Source organism: Etheostoma cragini, chromosome 12, assembly GCF_013103735.1.
Source record: "Etheostoma cragini isolate CJK2018 chromosome 12, CSU_Ecrag_1.0, whole genome shotgun sequence".
In the NCBI taxonomy this organism is placed as follows: domain Eukaryota; kingdom Metazoa; phylum Chordata; class Actinopteri; order Perciformes; family Percidae; genus Etheostoma; species Etheostoma cragini.
Genome location: NC_048418.1, coordinates 771,080 through 784,085, shown reverse-complemented (window position 1 = coordinate 784,085; position 13,006 = coordinate 771,080). Strand labels below are relative to the sequence as shown.

Below are 13,006 nucleotides of genomic sequence, written 5' to 3'. Positions count from 1 at the left end.
TATGGATGGAGGGAGGGATGGAGGGAGGGACCAATCACGGCTCTAACTGACAACTCCGCCATCCCAGCAGATTGATGTGTTTCTATTATTTCTATTAAATCATGTTTTTCTTCACTCAAGTATCAAGGAAGGTGTTCTGAAGGAAGTTCTGGGGATCATGGTCTCATACAGAGTCATGGTGAAGCTCATCGTCGGAGGGTAAGTGTGTGTGTGTGTGTGTGTGTGTGTCAGTAAAGATAGTAGATAAGATACCTTCTTATAGACTGTCAGCATGGTAATTCAGGTGTTGCAGCAGCACTTTAAAAGCATATTTATTGCAGCTAAGTATAGAAAGTAACGACAAAACACCAAGGGCTACGTCAGTTGTCCACAACTCAACGATACCAAAGTTTCAGCTCGTGTCTTCTGTGTTCCTGTTCACTCTCAGCGCTCTCATATCATTATCATATCGTTATCAGAGACAAAGCCATGAAAAGCAACTGGACGCTTCCTGCTCAGCAGCTAACGACAAGCAGACGTTGCACATCAACATCGTGGAGATTTTAAAAGACAAATATTTTCATCGGGAGTTGGTTTTGTAATACGTCCATCAACTTGTCTCCGCTGAAAACAAGATGACATAAAAACCATTAATTGCAGTTTCTTTATTAACTTCCTATTGCGTAAAGGTTTCTTATTTTGGGTGGACTCTGAACTCGACGCCTCCCGACTGTTTCCATCTTTTAAATGTTATATTATGTTGTTTTTCCCCATTTGCTGCGGCTCAAAGGATGATGGGATCAAGGTGAGTTCGTGTCTACTTCTTCTCTTCTGTAGAATTGTAGAAAGTGATAAAAAGTTAGCATGCAGGTCAGAAACAAATGACTGGTCATTATATGTATATTAGCATATGTATAGAGAAGAGAGAGATTATAGTATAGAGAAATCTTAAAATGTCTTGCAATTTATAATCAGAAATCTAAAACTGTTATTTGTTTTAATTTATTTTTTATTATTAACCCTTGTCCTTGGGGTCACAAAAAATGGGCCCTCAAAACAAGCTGAAAATGTCAACACTATAAATATATAAAAACCTTTTGGAAAAAACCTCAAAAAGCACCCGCAACATTGAAAAAGTGACAAAAATGTTGGAAAAAGTGATAATGTTGAAAAAAGTGACAAAAACATTGGTTTTTTTCATGATCTGAGGTAAGACAACACAAGAGTTAAGACAGTAAAATGTGATTTTAAAGCTTTCAGTATTTATTTGTTCGGAATAGCGCATAATTATCAACACACTCGTTGTTGAGCACTCTGTTGACGTGATTGTGAAATCTTTAATTAACGTGTTCTTGGTTTGTGTTGCAGTGAGGTCGGCCTGGAGGTTCCCTTCAAACTGATGCATCCTAAACCTAATGCAGGTAGGACACACACACACACACACACACACACACACACACACATTTCATTATCTGGGTTTTACAACCTCTGTTGGTTCTTCTGTTGACTACACGTAGCATCTGCATTAAGTTATTAACTGATGTATTTTTGTGTGTTTAAACATGTGTTAATATGCTGTGTGTATACATAAAATCCAGAAACACGTTACAAAACATGAACAGATTTCCCAAACATTAGGTATTTGTAGTTATTTATGAGTTCTCACTAAAATAATGTGATAATAATTAGTTTTTTTATCAGATCAGAAAATCTAAATATATTAAAGTTCTGATAAAATGTAGAAAAATACAAACTTGAGATATGAAACTTAAAGTCCTTTGAACAAAAACAAAATAACAACAAAAAAGAAATTAATTGATTTTGCCGTCTTTTCCAACATTTTTCACCCTTTTATTTCAACTTCCTTTATTTTGGATAGTAAAAAAAGGAGTCAAATTTGACCCAAAGACAACATAAGTGTTTAATATTCATTCATCAGAATCATTTATTTGTAATTATAAATGATCCTGATGAATGAATATTTAAAACCTATATGCTATTTTTTAGTTCGGCCATTATAAATGCCGATACTGATAGATCGGGAAATGCCCGATATCGGCCGATATATCGGTCGCGCTCTAGTTAAAACCTGATTTTTGTTGAAAATGGAGCAACTTAACCTTCTGGTCTTTCCTTTGTTTATTGCTGCCGACAGGGAAGGAGAGGTAAGATGGTTCCCAAGCTAATTTATATTACTTTTATTAGTTTTAGTCTAGTTTGACTCTCAAAGAAGAATCAAGTCCTGGTTGGAATCTATCAAAAAAACGAGATGAGGACTGTTGAATCTGATTGTTGTTCCTGGAGATGAGCATTGTTGTTTATTGTGACGCTTTTGTGTCCTCTGTGTTTAATTCATCCAGATACAAGATCATGTTCCAGGATCTTGTCTCATTTTATCAGCTCTTATTATCTTTTATTTTCCTTTATCGTTCTATCAGCTCCCGTATATAACCTAATAAGCAGTGTTACTGTCCCTCTGTTGGTGTTTTTGCTTTTCTGTGTCTTCCCGCTCCTTCTTCCACTTTACATTTGATCAGTTTTAAGTAAAAAGGTGCAATATGTGACACTGATCACTTTTACTGGCTGTGTCTCAGTTGCTTTTGGGATTAACCAACTCGGGGACTCTAGCTTTATAATTCAAAGTGAGTACTTGAATGTTGAAATGACATAAAATGCCCGTTCCTAGTAGCCGTGATAGATTAGCCTGAAGCTAATGCTTCTCGTTCAGGAGGAAATTAGCCAACTCGCCGTCTTTTGGGGCTCTAAGCGGTCTCAATCTTTCAAATACATCTCCAGTAATCACCCGAGGTTTGTTACGTCTCTGGTCATGCAACCGTTGTCGGGTAGAATATGTCTCCATTGATCCGGGTCTCATTTCTGTACTAACGTTACTACGTTGTGATAAATCCACGGTGCCTATGACAGTAGACGCTAGCAGTTCCTTGTCCAACGCTGCTGTTGTCCGTCTGTGTCGTCTGCAGCGAGACGGAGGGCGACCTGGAGTTCCAGGAGTTCAGACGCTGTGGCCTGAAGGGGATGATCGACGACGAGGACGAAGACGGAAACGTGTCGGCCGGTGACGACGTGGAGCCCAAAGAGAAATAAACCAGGAAGACAGAGAGTCTACCGTGGGGGGGGCGACGGCTAAAACCACGACCGCTGGAGGATCAAGTCTCCTCTGAGTTTGTGCTAAATAAAGCTTTAGACTTAATTAATGGAGCAGGCCTGCAAAGGTTCACATGTTAGCAGACAGCTGTTATTTTAAATTATATATTACTTCGACATCCAGCAGAAACGGAGCAACACGGTGTCTAATAAAAGTGTAATTTAATTTAAAATATATAAATATAACGTGCAGACTTCATTGTCTGAATGTGTCTTGGATAATAATATTGAGACTAGAAGCTGGAGAGATGCCAGTTCACTTCCTGGGCACTGCCAAGGTGCTCTTGAGCAAGGCTTCCTACTCCCCCTCAACCGCTCAGGGTGCTGGTTCAGCACTGGCAGCCCCCCCCTCCCACTCTGACATCTCTCCATTAGTGCATGTATAGGTCCTGAGCATGTGTGTGTATTTGTGTATTTCAGGCCTGTGTGTACATTGTACTTTCCCCATAGGGGATCAATAAAAGAGTCTAAAGTGTAATAAAAAGCACTTTAATACTGTAAATAAATTTAATTTCTTTTAGTATGCATGCAAAACCACCGACATGGTCCTTGAATAGGTGAATCCTTGCAGTCATTTGTAAGAATAGGACTCTTAACTGCATTTTACATCTGAAGCATTTTGAGACAACATCACTAGTTATAAGTTCATTTTTTACAATCAAGAGAAAAAGTAAAAAACACTGTCCAGACGCCGAGTTTCCTTCTGGCTCGGAGGAAGTGATCTGACTCCGAAACGTCTGCTGCTGAGTTCAGGTTTACTTTGACAACGTGTAAAAACGTAAACAGCTGATTTATTCTCGGTGGCTCCACGTGCAAAACAAATCTATTAAAGCTCTGCAAATTCAAAATGGATCATTAGAATTTAAAAAAAATCAATTAATCTTTCATGTAATTTGTTTTTGTGATGGCATGTGTACTTTCACATGGGAAAAGTACTTTAATTAAATAACGTGAATTGGTTTGTTAATTGAGAATTGATTCTGAAGCAAATCTTGAGCCTAACAATTTATTTTGAATCTGAATATTTTCTGAGTTGTGCTTTTACTTCAAAATATCAAAATTATATCTTTAGGGACCCCAACATTAGGGATTAATGTGGGGGTCCCCTAAAGTTATAATTTGGATATTTTGAAGTGTGGTTGTATTCGTAATCAGTTAGATTGTAATTTTTTTCTTTGGTTCCAAACCCTTTAAAACACCAAAATCACACAATAATACAAACGGACTAACTGATGGAGGCAGAGGTAGAGCAGCAACTCCCGTGTTCTGCCAGGTAAAATTACTGGTTTTGTCAAAGGGGGTCTGGTGGATTTAACCCTCCTGGTGTCCCGGGTCAAACCTGACCCTCTAAAAAATATCTATATCTGAAATATGAGTTTCTTTTTAACCAAATTATCATTAAAATTGATTCCTTCCAACGCTCTTTCATTACTCTGATCTTAACTATTAGTCAAAATAATTCATAATTTTTGCTTTTTTAACTCTAATATTAGGTATAATTCTATATAAATGTGTTATATGTATAAAACTAGTAAGGTGGTGTTAGTGGAAACTAAAAAAAAGTCTGAAAAAGGGACAAAAATGTCAAATGTTAAGGAAAATCTACACTTTCTATCAATGTTTTTAACTTTTTTTAAAATTTGTGCCCCTTTTTCAACAAAAAAAAAATCAGTGTTTGTCACTTTTTTGAAATTTTTTTTAACGCTAAGTAACACTAACTTATTAACTTTAGTTTCACAGTTTATGACCACATTTATGGTCAATGCACAGAAAAGAAATGGCTGAAGAAGAAACAGTCAAACACAAATCCTCAGAAGAAAGTTAGCTTTTAATTTCAGACAACAACCACGTTGCACGGATCACAGCTGACATCTAACAGTGACACAGTCGCTCAAAACACCTCAGCGAAGGGCTGAATAGGATTTATTTTACTTTTTTTTATCCCTGTTATGCTTCCTTTCTGCAGAGTCTGATCACCGGCTCTGTCGCTCAATCACGTTCAGAAATCCTCTTAAAGGTGCACTATACTGCTCGTGATCTCAGCCTCCTTTAATGTTTTTCAATCCACCGGAAATAGTTATGTTATATATTTATAGTTGTCATGAAAATTCAGGTAAACAATGCCTGTGATGCATGTAACATATGTCCACTTGTTCCCTAAAATCATTTTCACCATAGACCAGCATTGTAAAAACTGTCGACACGACACGTTGAACTTATACCAAGGTGGATTTTGACTCTTTCTTTCTCAAACTTCTGGCTTTTGTCTGAAATAAAATGACTAAAATAAAGTGTTGATCGAAGCAGCCGCTTTGGTTGCAATTTAATACAATTAATTTCTTTCTCAGGCATCGAACTTTGTGCGTCATAAACATTTGGAAAGGCAAAATGCATTAAGGCTCTAAAACTAAACTGCAGCAAGCTGAACTCTTAACTTAAAAATACATAAACTCTGAAGAAGTCATTTTATGATGTGAGCAGGTAAAAACCACTACGGACGACTGAAGTAGTCTACGACCAGCTCACCTGTCGGCCTGTTTATTAAAGGAAGTTCATGATTAAATGCATTTGTCGAGCTGGCACATGTAAGGCTACATGCATGTTCATCTTTTAGTAAATGCTGAATCAAAAGAGTAAATTTATCTCAACATTTAAAGGAGGGGTATTTTCCTGTATCACAGTTCTTCCTAATTTATTTAAATATCTCGTACTTTCTCTAAGATGCTAACACAACAGGCTGTTTTGAGTTTTTTAACACACACTGCACGCAAAAAAGTACCTGATCCAATGAAGTTATTACGATTAATCCTGACAGGAACATACACTATATTTCATGGACATGCATCCAGTTGTTCAGTTATTTCATCCTAAACCACAGACGTCAAACTCATGGAAGACTCAGAGGAAATTTCGGGGATTTTTGTTTTTTTTTTGCAGTGTGATAACAGCTCTGTTGTTGACCTTTTACCTCCTTAAACACTCAACCACCAACGTCCATTTCTACAACGGCAGTCCACAAATTAAAGGGAGTCAATGGTTGAAATGTCATGGAAATGTTCTGTGTGACGGACTACCCCTCCTTTAAATCTTGCAGCTATAAATACACTGAGTGTTTGATTGGGTTTGTGTGGGACTCTTGGTCTCTAACTGCGACTGACTGTCTAGAGCCTACTGCTGTGGGGGGGCGGTGGTGGTTTGTAAAGGATCCTACCAGGTGAAGTCGCCCGGTTTATATTGAGGCTCGGGTGCGAACATCCGGCCAAAGGGCATGTCACAGAAGTCAGGGTGCAGCAGATACCCGGAGAACGTGCTGCTGCTACCGCTGTCGGTGAAAAGGCCGTTGGTGAGGTCGTTCTTCACCTGCAGCCACACCCGGTCAAACGCTTTTAGGGTCAGGACGATGGTCTGGCTGGTGCTGGAGCGGCTATTCGCTTCTGTGTTTTTGACTACGGGGTTGTGGTTGACGAACAGGCCCACCGTAAGGGGCTTCAAAGCAACTGCCAGGTTAAAGGTGAAGACGTAGGTGCCGTTGACGGGGGCCATGTACATGCCCATGATTGGGTTAAAGTGCCCCTGCTGGTTGGTGATGACGACGGGGAACGGAACCGGCCAGTCGGGAGCGGGAAACGACTCGCTGACCGCTGCGGAGAATGCGGATTGGATGGCCGGGGAGCAGGGCCCAGGTGGCCCCATGATCCCCATGTTGCCTTCGTTGCCTTTGGGTCCAACGGGGCCCTGGATACCCATTGCACCAGTGTCACCTTTGTCCCCTTTTGTCCCGCTTGTTCCTGGACTCCCATTAGTGCCGTTCACTCCATCTTTACACATACACAACCCTTTCTCACCTTGATCACCCTTCGTTCCGTTTTGGCCGGGTTCACCCGGTTTACCCATGTCACCCTTATCGCCCATAGGACCTTTGAGTCCCATAGGCCCCTGGACCCCAGGCAGGCCCCGGGCTCCGGCCGGTCCAGGGACGCCTTGTAGACCTGGTGGACCCTGGACACTCTGGCAGGTGGCAGGGCATGTGCCGGTTTCTCCCTGGGGGCCTTGTGAGCCTGGGGGGCCTTCCAATCCTTGGTCCCCTTTTTCTCCTGGAGACACAACATTTGCATTAAATTTATTTGTTGCGTTGATATTCACGCTAAAAACAGAGTATGCGTCTTAATAACACTTGTGTCGTCTTCCTGTCGATCCTTTGGTTTTTCTGGGTCCGAATTTTATGTTATGTTATGTTAATTTTTTGACGTTTTGTCCGTATTTATCGACACTTTTTGTCGCTTTTTCCTGATGCCTTTGTCACTTTTTTTGACGATTTTGTTTGTCCGAGACCAAATACTAGCGAGTCCGAGACAAGTCCGAGAGCAAACACTAGCGAGTCAGAGACAAGTCCGGGTCCAAATACTAGTGAGACCGAGACAAGTCCGAGTCCAAATACTAGCAAGACAGAGACAAGTCCGGGTTCAAATACTAGCAAGACAGAGCCCAATCCGAGACCAAATACTAGCGAGTCAGAGACAAGTCCGGGTCCAAATACTAGCAAGACAGAGACAAGTCCGGGTCCAAATACTAGCGAGTCAGACAAGTCCGGGTCCAAATACTAGCGAGTCAGAGACAAGTCCGGGTCCAAATACTAGCGAGTCAGACAAGTCCGAGAGCAAATACTAGCGAGTCAGAGACAAGTCTGAGTCCAAATACTAGCGAGACCGAGACAAGTCCAAGACCATGGAAAAGCAGTCCCAGCCCTGGTAGGCAATGTCAGATCATAATACTTGACACCGTGAAACCGTGACAGATGTTGTCTTGGTGAAACTGGTCTTAATGTAACGCTAACAACCTTTTACATAGAGTGAGCTTTTAATGTAGAGGGATCATAGCAAACCTTTGAAGCCTCGCTCCCCCTTCGTCCCGGTGAAACCTTGAGGGCCCATCTGCCCCATCTGCCCCATGTCCCCCTTCTCACCTGCAACAACAAAGACACAAATCAGTACATTAGAAATACAAAAGCAACATGAGGTAAGACACACTAAGTCAATGGTTTGTTGAAAAGCAACCCTTCCTAAGTCCAGTAGGGGGGGGGGGAGATCACCAGACGCCTCCCGATACGATATTATCATTATTGCAATTTTGTTTATTTATATTGCAATTTATAACCTTTTCTTCAACTTCTAATGTTTCCCAATTTCAAATGATGTCCTCCTAAAAAGATAGATTTCTCTGTTTGTTCATATCACTTCAATTCTGCTTGCTTGACTTGCTGTCGTCCGTTGGGGGGGGGGGGGCCCGTGGCTTTCATTTGGGCCAACCGTACATGCTCTGTCGGAAGGCGGGCACTGCTGGCAGTCGGACTCAAATGACCAATCTGATTGGTGGAGAGCTGACCAGGAAATGACGAGGGAGATGAGCGTGACTAGAGTCTCTCAAAATCTGAGGAAAATCTTTTAAACTGATCTTTGAGAACGAACCAGATAAGAAGATTCATAAAATCATACTAGCAGTTCCCCCTGCATCCAGTCGTTGAGGTTAAGCTAGGCTAGGCTAATCCAAGCCCCGGACCAACCTCTGGGCCGGATAATGTAGGAACCTGCAGTTGCTTTGCTTGATATTGTGTGAATTATAACCATCATTTGAGGGTGTTGTGTTCAGTTAGAGTGAGTAAATGTTGTGGAGAAGAACATCAGGCCAATGTTACAGTTGAAGAGATAACACGAGACAAAGGAGTAGTCTATAATCCTTACATAAACTTGTTTGTATCTACCAACACCTAAAGTTGAGGTTTCTATTGGGAGTGTCTGAAATGTGGGAGTAAGGGGACAGTCGAGGAAGAGGAAGTAGGACAATTGGGTAATCTACTGCAAGAGACATGTCTCTCTGTACTTTGCCCGCCTCTTGTCTCCTATTATAGAACGGTCTGTAGTGAAGTACAACAATGTTTGGTTGTCTTGTCTTGTCTTGTACATGTTCTGTTACCCCGTTTTATTTTGAAGTCTGGTCTCTGTCTCGTCTGGTAATTAGTTCTACTTCCTGTGTTGTCCCGCCCCCCCGTGATCACCTGATGTATTCCACCTTTTTCCCAGCCCTCTTGTCACCTGTTAACCTCTTGTTATCTCGTTACCCTCTGGACTTAGTCTTTGTGCTTTCCTTGTCCTGTGTTATCAGATCATTATTTCTCATACTGCAACTGGACTCGTTGAATCTCTTCTTCTTAAACAACAACCTTGCAGCATAATTGTAGCCCAACAATACCCAGAGATTAAACTGATATCACACAGGATATGATCCACAGGATTGGACATTATTAAGTGATGTGACGTGATGTGACAGTTGTGATTGCTAGCTAGCCTGCAGATGTGCAGACCCAAACTGCAACAACAATGCAATGCACGCAGTGTTGCGTTTGTTGTCGTCCCCAGTAGAGTGACTTCTAGAGAGTGCTCTTTGTGTAACTCACCCTTTATCCCCTGAAGGCCGGTGAATCCTGGTCGACCCTGGAACCCGGTCATCCCTCTTGGCCCAGGACTCCCCGGAAAACCTGATCAACGATTACAGTCAGCTATTGCTTCATTTACAGCCCTCACCTTTTCCTGCAGAGACCAGTGGTTGTACTGTCATGGCATTTTGAACTGGTTTTAGAATGATGGAGAGGAAAACCCCATTTTCTAAAATACTGTATATGTGTAGACTATGCCTCAGAAAACTCACGTCTAGTTGCCTTGAAACAAGTTTAATCGTTTATGGCAAGATAGGTCATCCAAACACAAGGTTTAATCTTACTATAAAAAGTTTAATCTTCCTTAAAGCACTGTTTTTGTCATGCATCATCAATAATAAGTATTAAATTAGTGAAGCCATCACAAAATCAGGATGATATCTGGATGTAACAGGAGGCAAACAACAATGAAATGCAGTCTCATTTTGTCTTTTTACCAGACGTGTAATTTAAATTGATCCACAAACCTGGAGGACCCCGGTCTCCGCGGTCTCCTTTGGGCCCCCCGGTGCCCTTACAGAGCGAACAGATGCAGAATATAGGAATCTGGTCGATAGGCGGCGGAACCGGTTGGTTCATCAGCATGTCGCAGATGGCCATATTAGGCATGGGGGGCATCGACGGGTCAATGGGCCCTAATGCCCGGAGGTCAGTCATGTTGCCACCGGGTGGCCAAGGTTGTCCAACGGGCATCGGCATCGGCGGGGGCATCTGGACGCTACGGGTGGCAGGTAACCACGGCGCACCCATCTCCTCAGATGACTCACTTGAACCAGAAGACTCCTTATCTTCTAAGCTACCTTTCCAGTGGTGGGTGTTGGGGTCCTTCTCCCTGGAAGACCTGGTGGAGGTGGTGGTGTCGGTGGGTAGCAGCATGGCTGAGCAGAGGGAGGAGAGGACGAGGAGTCCCAGCAACCTGGATAACATCTGGAGGAAGAGGAGGATGATGGGAGCCCAGAGGACGAAGGTAGGTAGATAGGTAGGTAGGTAGGTAGATAGGTAGGTAGGTAGGTAGGTAGATAGATCCCAATAAAATTGGAAATTATGGTGTTGCAGCAACAAAATCAGTCACAAAGCACAGAATATAAACATAAATAAAATACAAGAATACAATATACATGAAATAATACTAGGATAAAATACAGGAACATATATTTGAATATATACAAGTTGGGAATAAAAAAATGTGAAACTGCTTAAATTGTATGATAGGTAAGATAATTACACATCATTCAGTCGAGTGTTAATTCTGTATTTTTAGCTTAATTTGCTTTAACTGAACAGCTGAAAAAGCACCCGTGCAATCCAGCATCAGGAAGTACGGCGTGATATTGGGTCTCGCAACGTAACTCACGTCCTCCGCGGCTAACAAGGTAGCAATGGAGTTTTTCACACTGTCGTCATGGCTGAGCGGCCCAAAAAAAACCAGAAAGCTTGGAAAGTATTGTCGGCGGGACAGAGAAAGAAATCTGGATGATCAGAAATATGAAGGGTTGAAAATGTCGAACAAGGCAGCAAAATATCGTAGAAAAAAAACGTAAAAAATATTGGGGGAAAGTGACAAAAACAACGAAAGAAAACACTGGAAGTAAGCGTCAAAAACTTTGGAAGAAACGGCAAAAATGACGAAAAAGTTACAAAATGTCAACAAAGGGACAAAGACATTGCCCCCCAATTAAAAATCAAATGCTGACATAAGGAGAAACTCAAAAGGAGGTAATAACTTGAGGGTATGCATCAAAAGAGCAACACATTGGTGGTAGAAAGGTTTAAGAACGGGATCGAGAGCGGGGGGGGGCGGGAAAAAACGATAAAATGTTGGAAAAAAAATAACGTAATACTTTTTTTTTGAAAAGTAACAAAACATTGAAATAGGAGAGCGTTTTTTTCGTGTTGAGGGAAAGACACCGAGGGGTTAAGAAGAAGAACTAAGCTCTCATATCTCCCAGCAAACCTGAACTGCTGCCAGACTCAACAAGAAAAGACGAATAAAATAACAAAATAAATAAAAATCCCGAGTTGTTTTGGGTAAAAACTCACCGCTCCGTCCGAGTAGCGCAGCGTCGTCTGGCGAAGGATTGGTGAGAAGATGAGCCGGATCTGAGGCTGCGATCCATTTATAGACCTCGCAACAACAATAGGTCTTTATGCTCGGTGTTACCTGCCAGGCCGGCAGACAAAGACCTGGGGGGGGGGGTGTTGTCCCGCTGAGGAAGAACTGGGCCTTCTGCCTGCGATGTGACCTCCTTCACCATGAAACAGCAAAATCACACTATAGAGACACAAAGAAGAGACACCTTGTCTGTCTTATCTCTCCATCGTCCTCCACCCTCCCTTTTGCTCTCCGTGTCCTTTAAAAGAAAAACAAGATTTCTCTCTTTCATCTTTGCCTTTCACACATCTTCTTTATGTCTTTATTCATCAAGTCCTTCGCTTGATGTGATAAAGGTGTGGCGCCGATACTGTGGATCACATTTTTAACCCTTCGTGTTTTGCTTTTTCTGACATTTTTGTCACTTTTTCACCGATGCAGGTGCTTGATCGTGATGTTTTTATTCCAAAGTTGTTTGATGTTTCTAATGTTGACGTTTTCAGCTGATTTCAAACGGGCATTTTTTGTGATGAAAAAAATGAAAACGGGTCAAATTGGACCCGAGGACCACATGGTCCGGTCTTGTTTCCCTGCAGAGTTTTGTTCTTGTCTCGGAAAGAAAAAGCAATTAAACCATCAGAGACAAGAAATTGGGTTTTATTAACCGTCCTCGGGTCAAATTTCACCCTTTTTTTAAATTGTTTCCATATCAGAAAATCGGGTTTCTTTCAACCAAAATGGAAATGAAAATCAAAAAAAAAAAAAGGGGAGTTCCGTAAATGCTCTTCACAATTAAAACAAAGGATCAGTTCACTGGTCTTACTGAATTTGGGTGTTTTATGCAATGTTATGGCATTTGAGAAAGAAAAAATAAATTAAAAAGTGACGACTAACGTCAAACAAAGCGCAGAAAAAAATCAACATAGGTGACAAAAAACATTGGGAAAAACTCAAACATTGGAAAAAGCTCTAAAAGCTCAAAAACATCGGAAAAGCTCAAAAAGCTCAAAAACATCGGGAAAAGCTAAAAAAACATCGGGAAAAGTTCAAAAAACATCGGCAAAAACTCAAACATTGGAAAAAGCTCTAAAAGCTCAAAAACATCAGGAAAAGCTCAAAAAACATTGGGAAAAGCTCAGAAAACATTGGGAAAAGCTCAAAAAGCATCGGGAAAAGCTCGAAAATATCGGGAAAAGCTAAAAAAAACATCGGGAAAAGCTCAAAAAGCTCAAATATTGGGAAAAGCTCAAAAACATTGGAAAAAGCTCAAAAACGTCAAA

At 41.3% G+C, this 13,006-nt stretch overlaps 3 protein-coding genes across 4 annotated transcripts in view; 2 read left to right on the top strand and 1 right to left on the bottom strand.

Annotated features, from left to right (window-relative positions):
- Positions 1-3,215, top strand: part of saga (S-antigen; retina and pineal gland (arrestin) a) — a 17,903-nt gene extending 14,688 nt beyond the window's left edge. For both annotated transcript variants that reach the window (XM_034888733.1, XM_034888732.1), the window contains exons 12-16: positions 121-198; positions 770-784; positions 1,348-1,400; positions 2,135-2,144; positions 2,961-3,215. In XM_034888733.1, coding sequence (XP_034744624.1) covers positions 121-198; positions 770-784; positions 1,348-1,400; positions 2,135-2,144; positions 2,961-3,084 — 280 coding nt within the window. In that variant the 3' untranslated portion in view covers positions 3,085-3,215. The remainder of the gene's footprint in view (positions 1-120; positions 199-769; positions 785-1,347; positions 1,401-2,134; positions 2,145-2,960) is intronic.
- Positions 3,216-5,445: 2,230 nt separating this feature from the next.
- LOC117954477 (otolin-1-like) lies at positions 5,446-11,787 on the bottom strand. Its single transcript, XM_034888320.1, has 5 exons — positions 11,675-11,787; positions 10,102-10,561; positions 9,596-9,676; positions 8,027-8,107; positions 5,446-7,238 (listed from the first exon to the last, which is right to left on the bottom strand). The coding sequence occupies exons 2-5, from the start codon at positions 10,559-10,561 to the stop codon at positions 6,352-6,354; spliced, it is 1,509 nt and encodes a 502-aa protein (XP_034744211.1). The 5' UTR covers positions 11,675-11,787; the 3' UTR covers positions 5,446-6,351.
- proca (protein C (inactivator of coagulation factors Va and VIIIa), a) overlaps positions 11,014-13,006 on the top strand; it is a 6,702-nt gene continuing 4,709 nt past the window's right edge. The window contains exon 1 of the mRNA XM_034887368.1: positions 11,014-11,075. Coding sequence (XP_034743259.1) covers positions 11,014-11,075 — 62 coding nt within the window. The remainder of the gene's footprint in view (positions 11,076-13,006) is intronic.

Excerpts from the sequence above, each read along its gene's own strand:
- LOC117954477 (XM_034888320.1), bottom strand. The coding sequence starts at position 10,561 with ATGTTATCCAGGTTGCTGGGACTCCTCGTCCTCTCCTCCCTCTGCTCA. Across the intron at positions 9,677-10,101 it reads CGGAGACCGGGGTCCTCCAG|GTTTTCCGGGGAGTCCTGGG; the intron begins GTTTGTGGATCA and ends ATCGTTGATCAG. Across the intron at positions 7,239-8,026 it reads GGGGGAGCGAGGCTTCAAAG|GAGAAAAAGGGGACCAAGGA; the intron begins GTTTGCTATGAT and ends TTGTGTCTCCAG.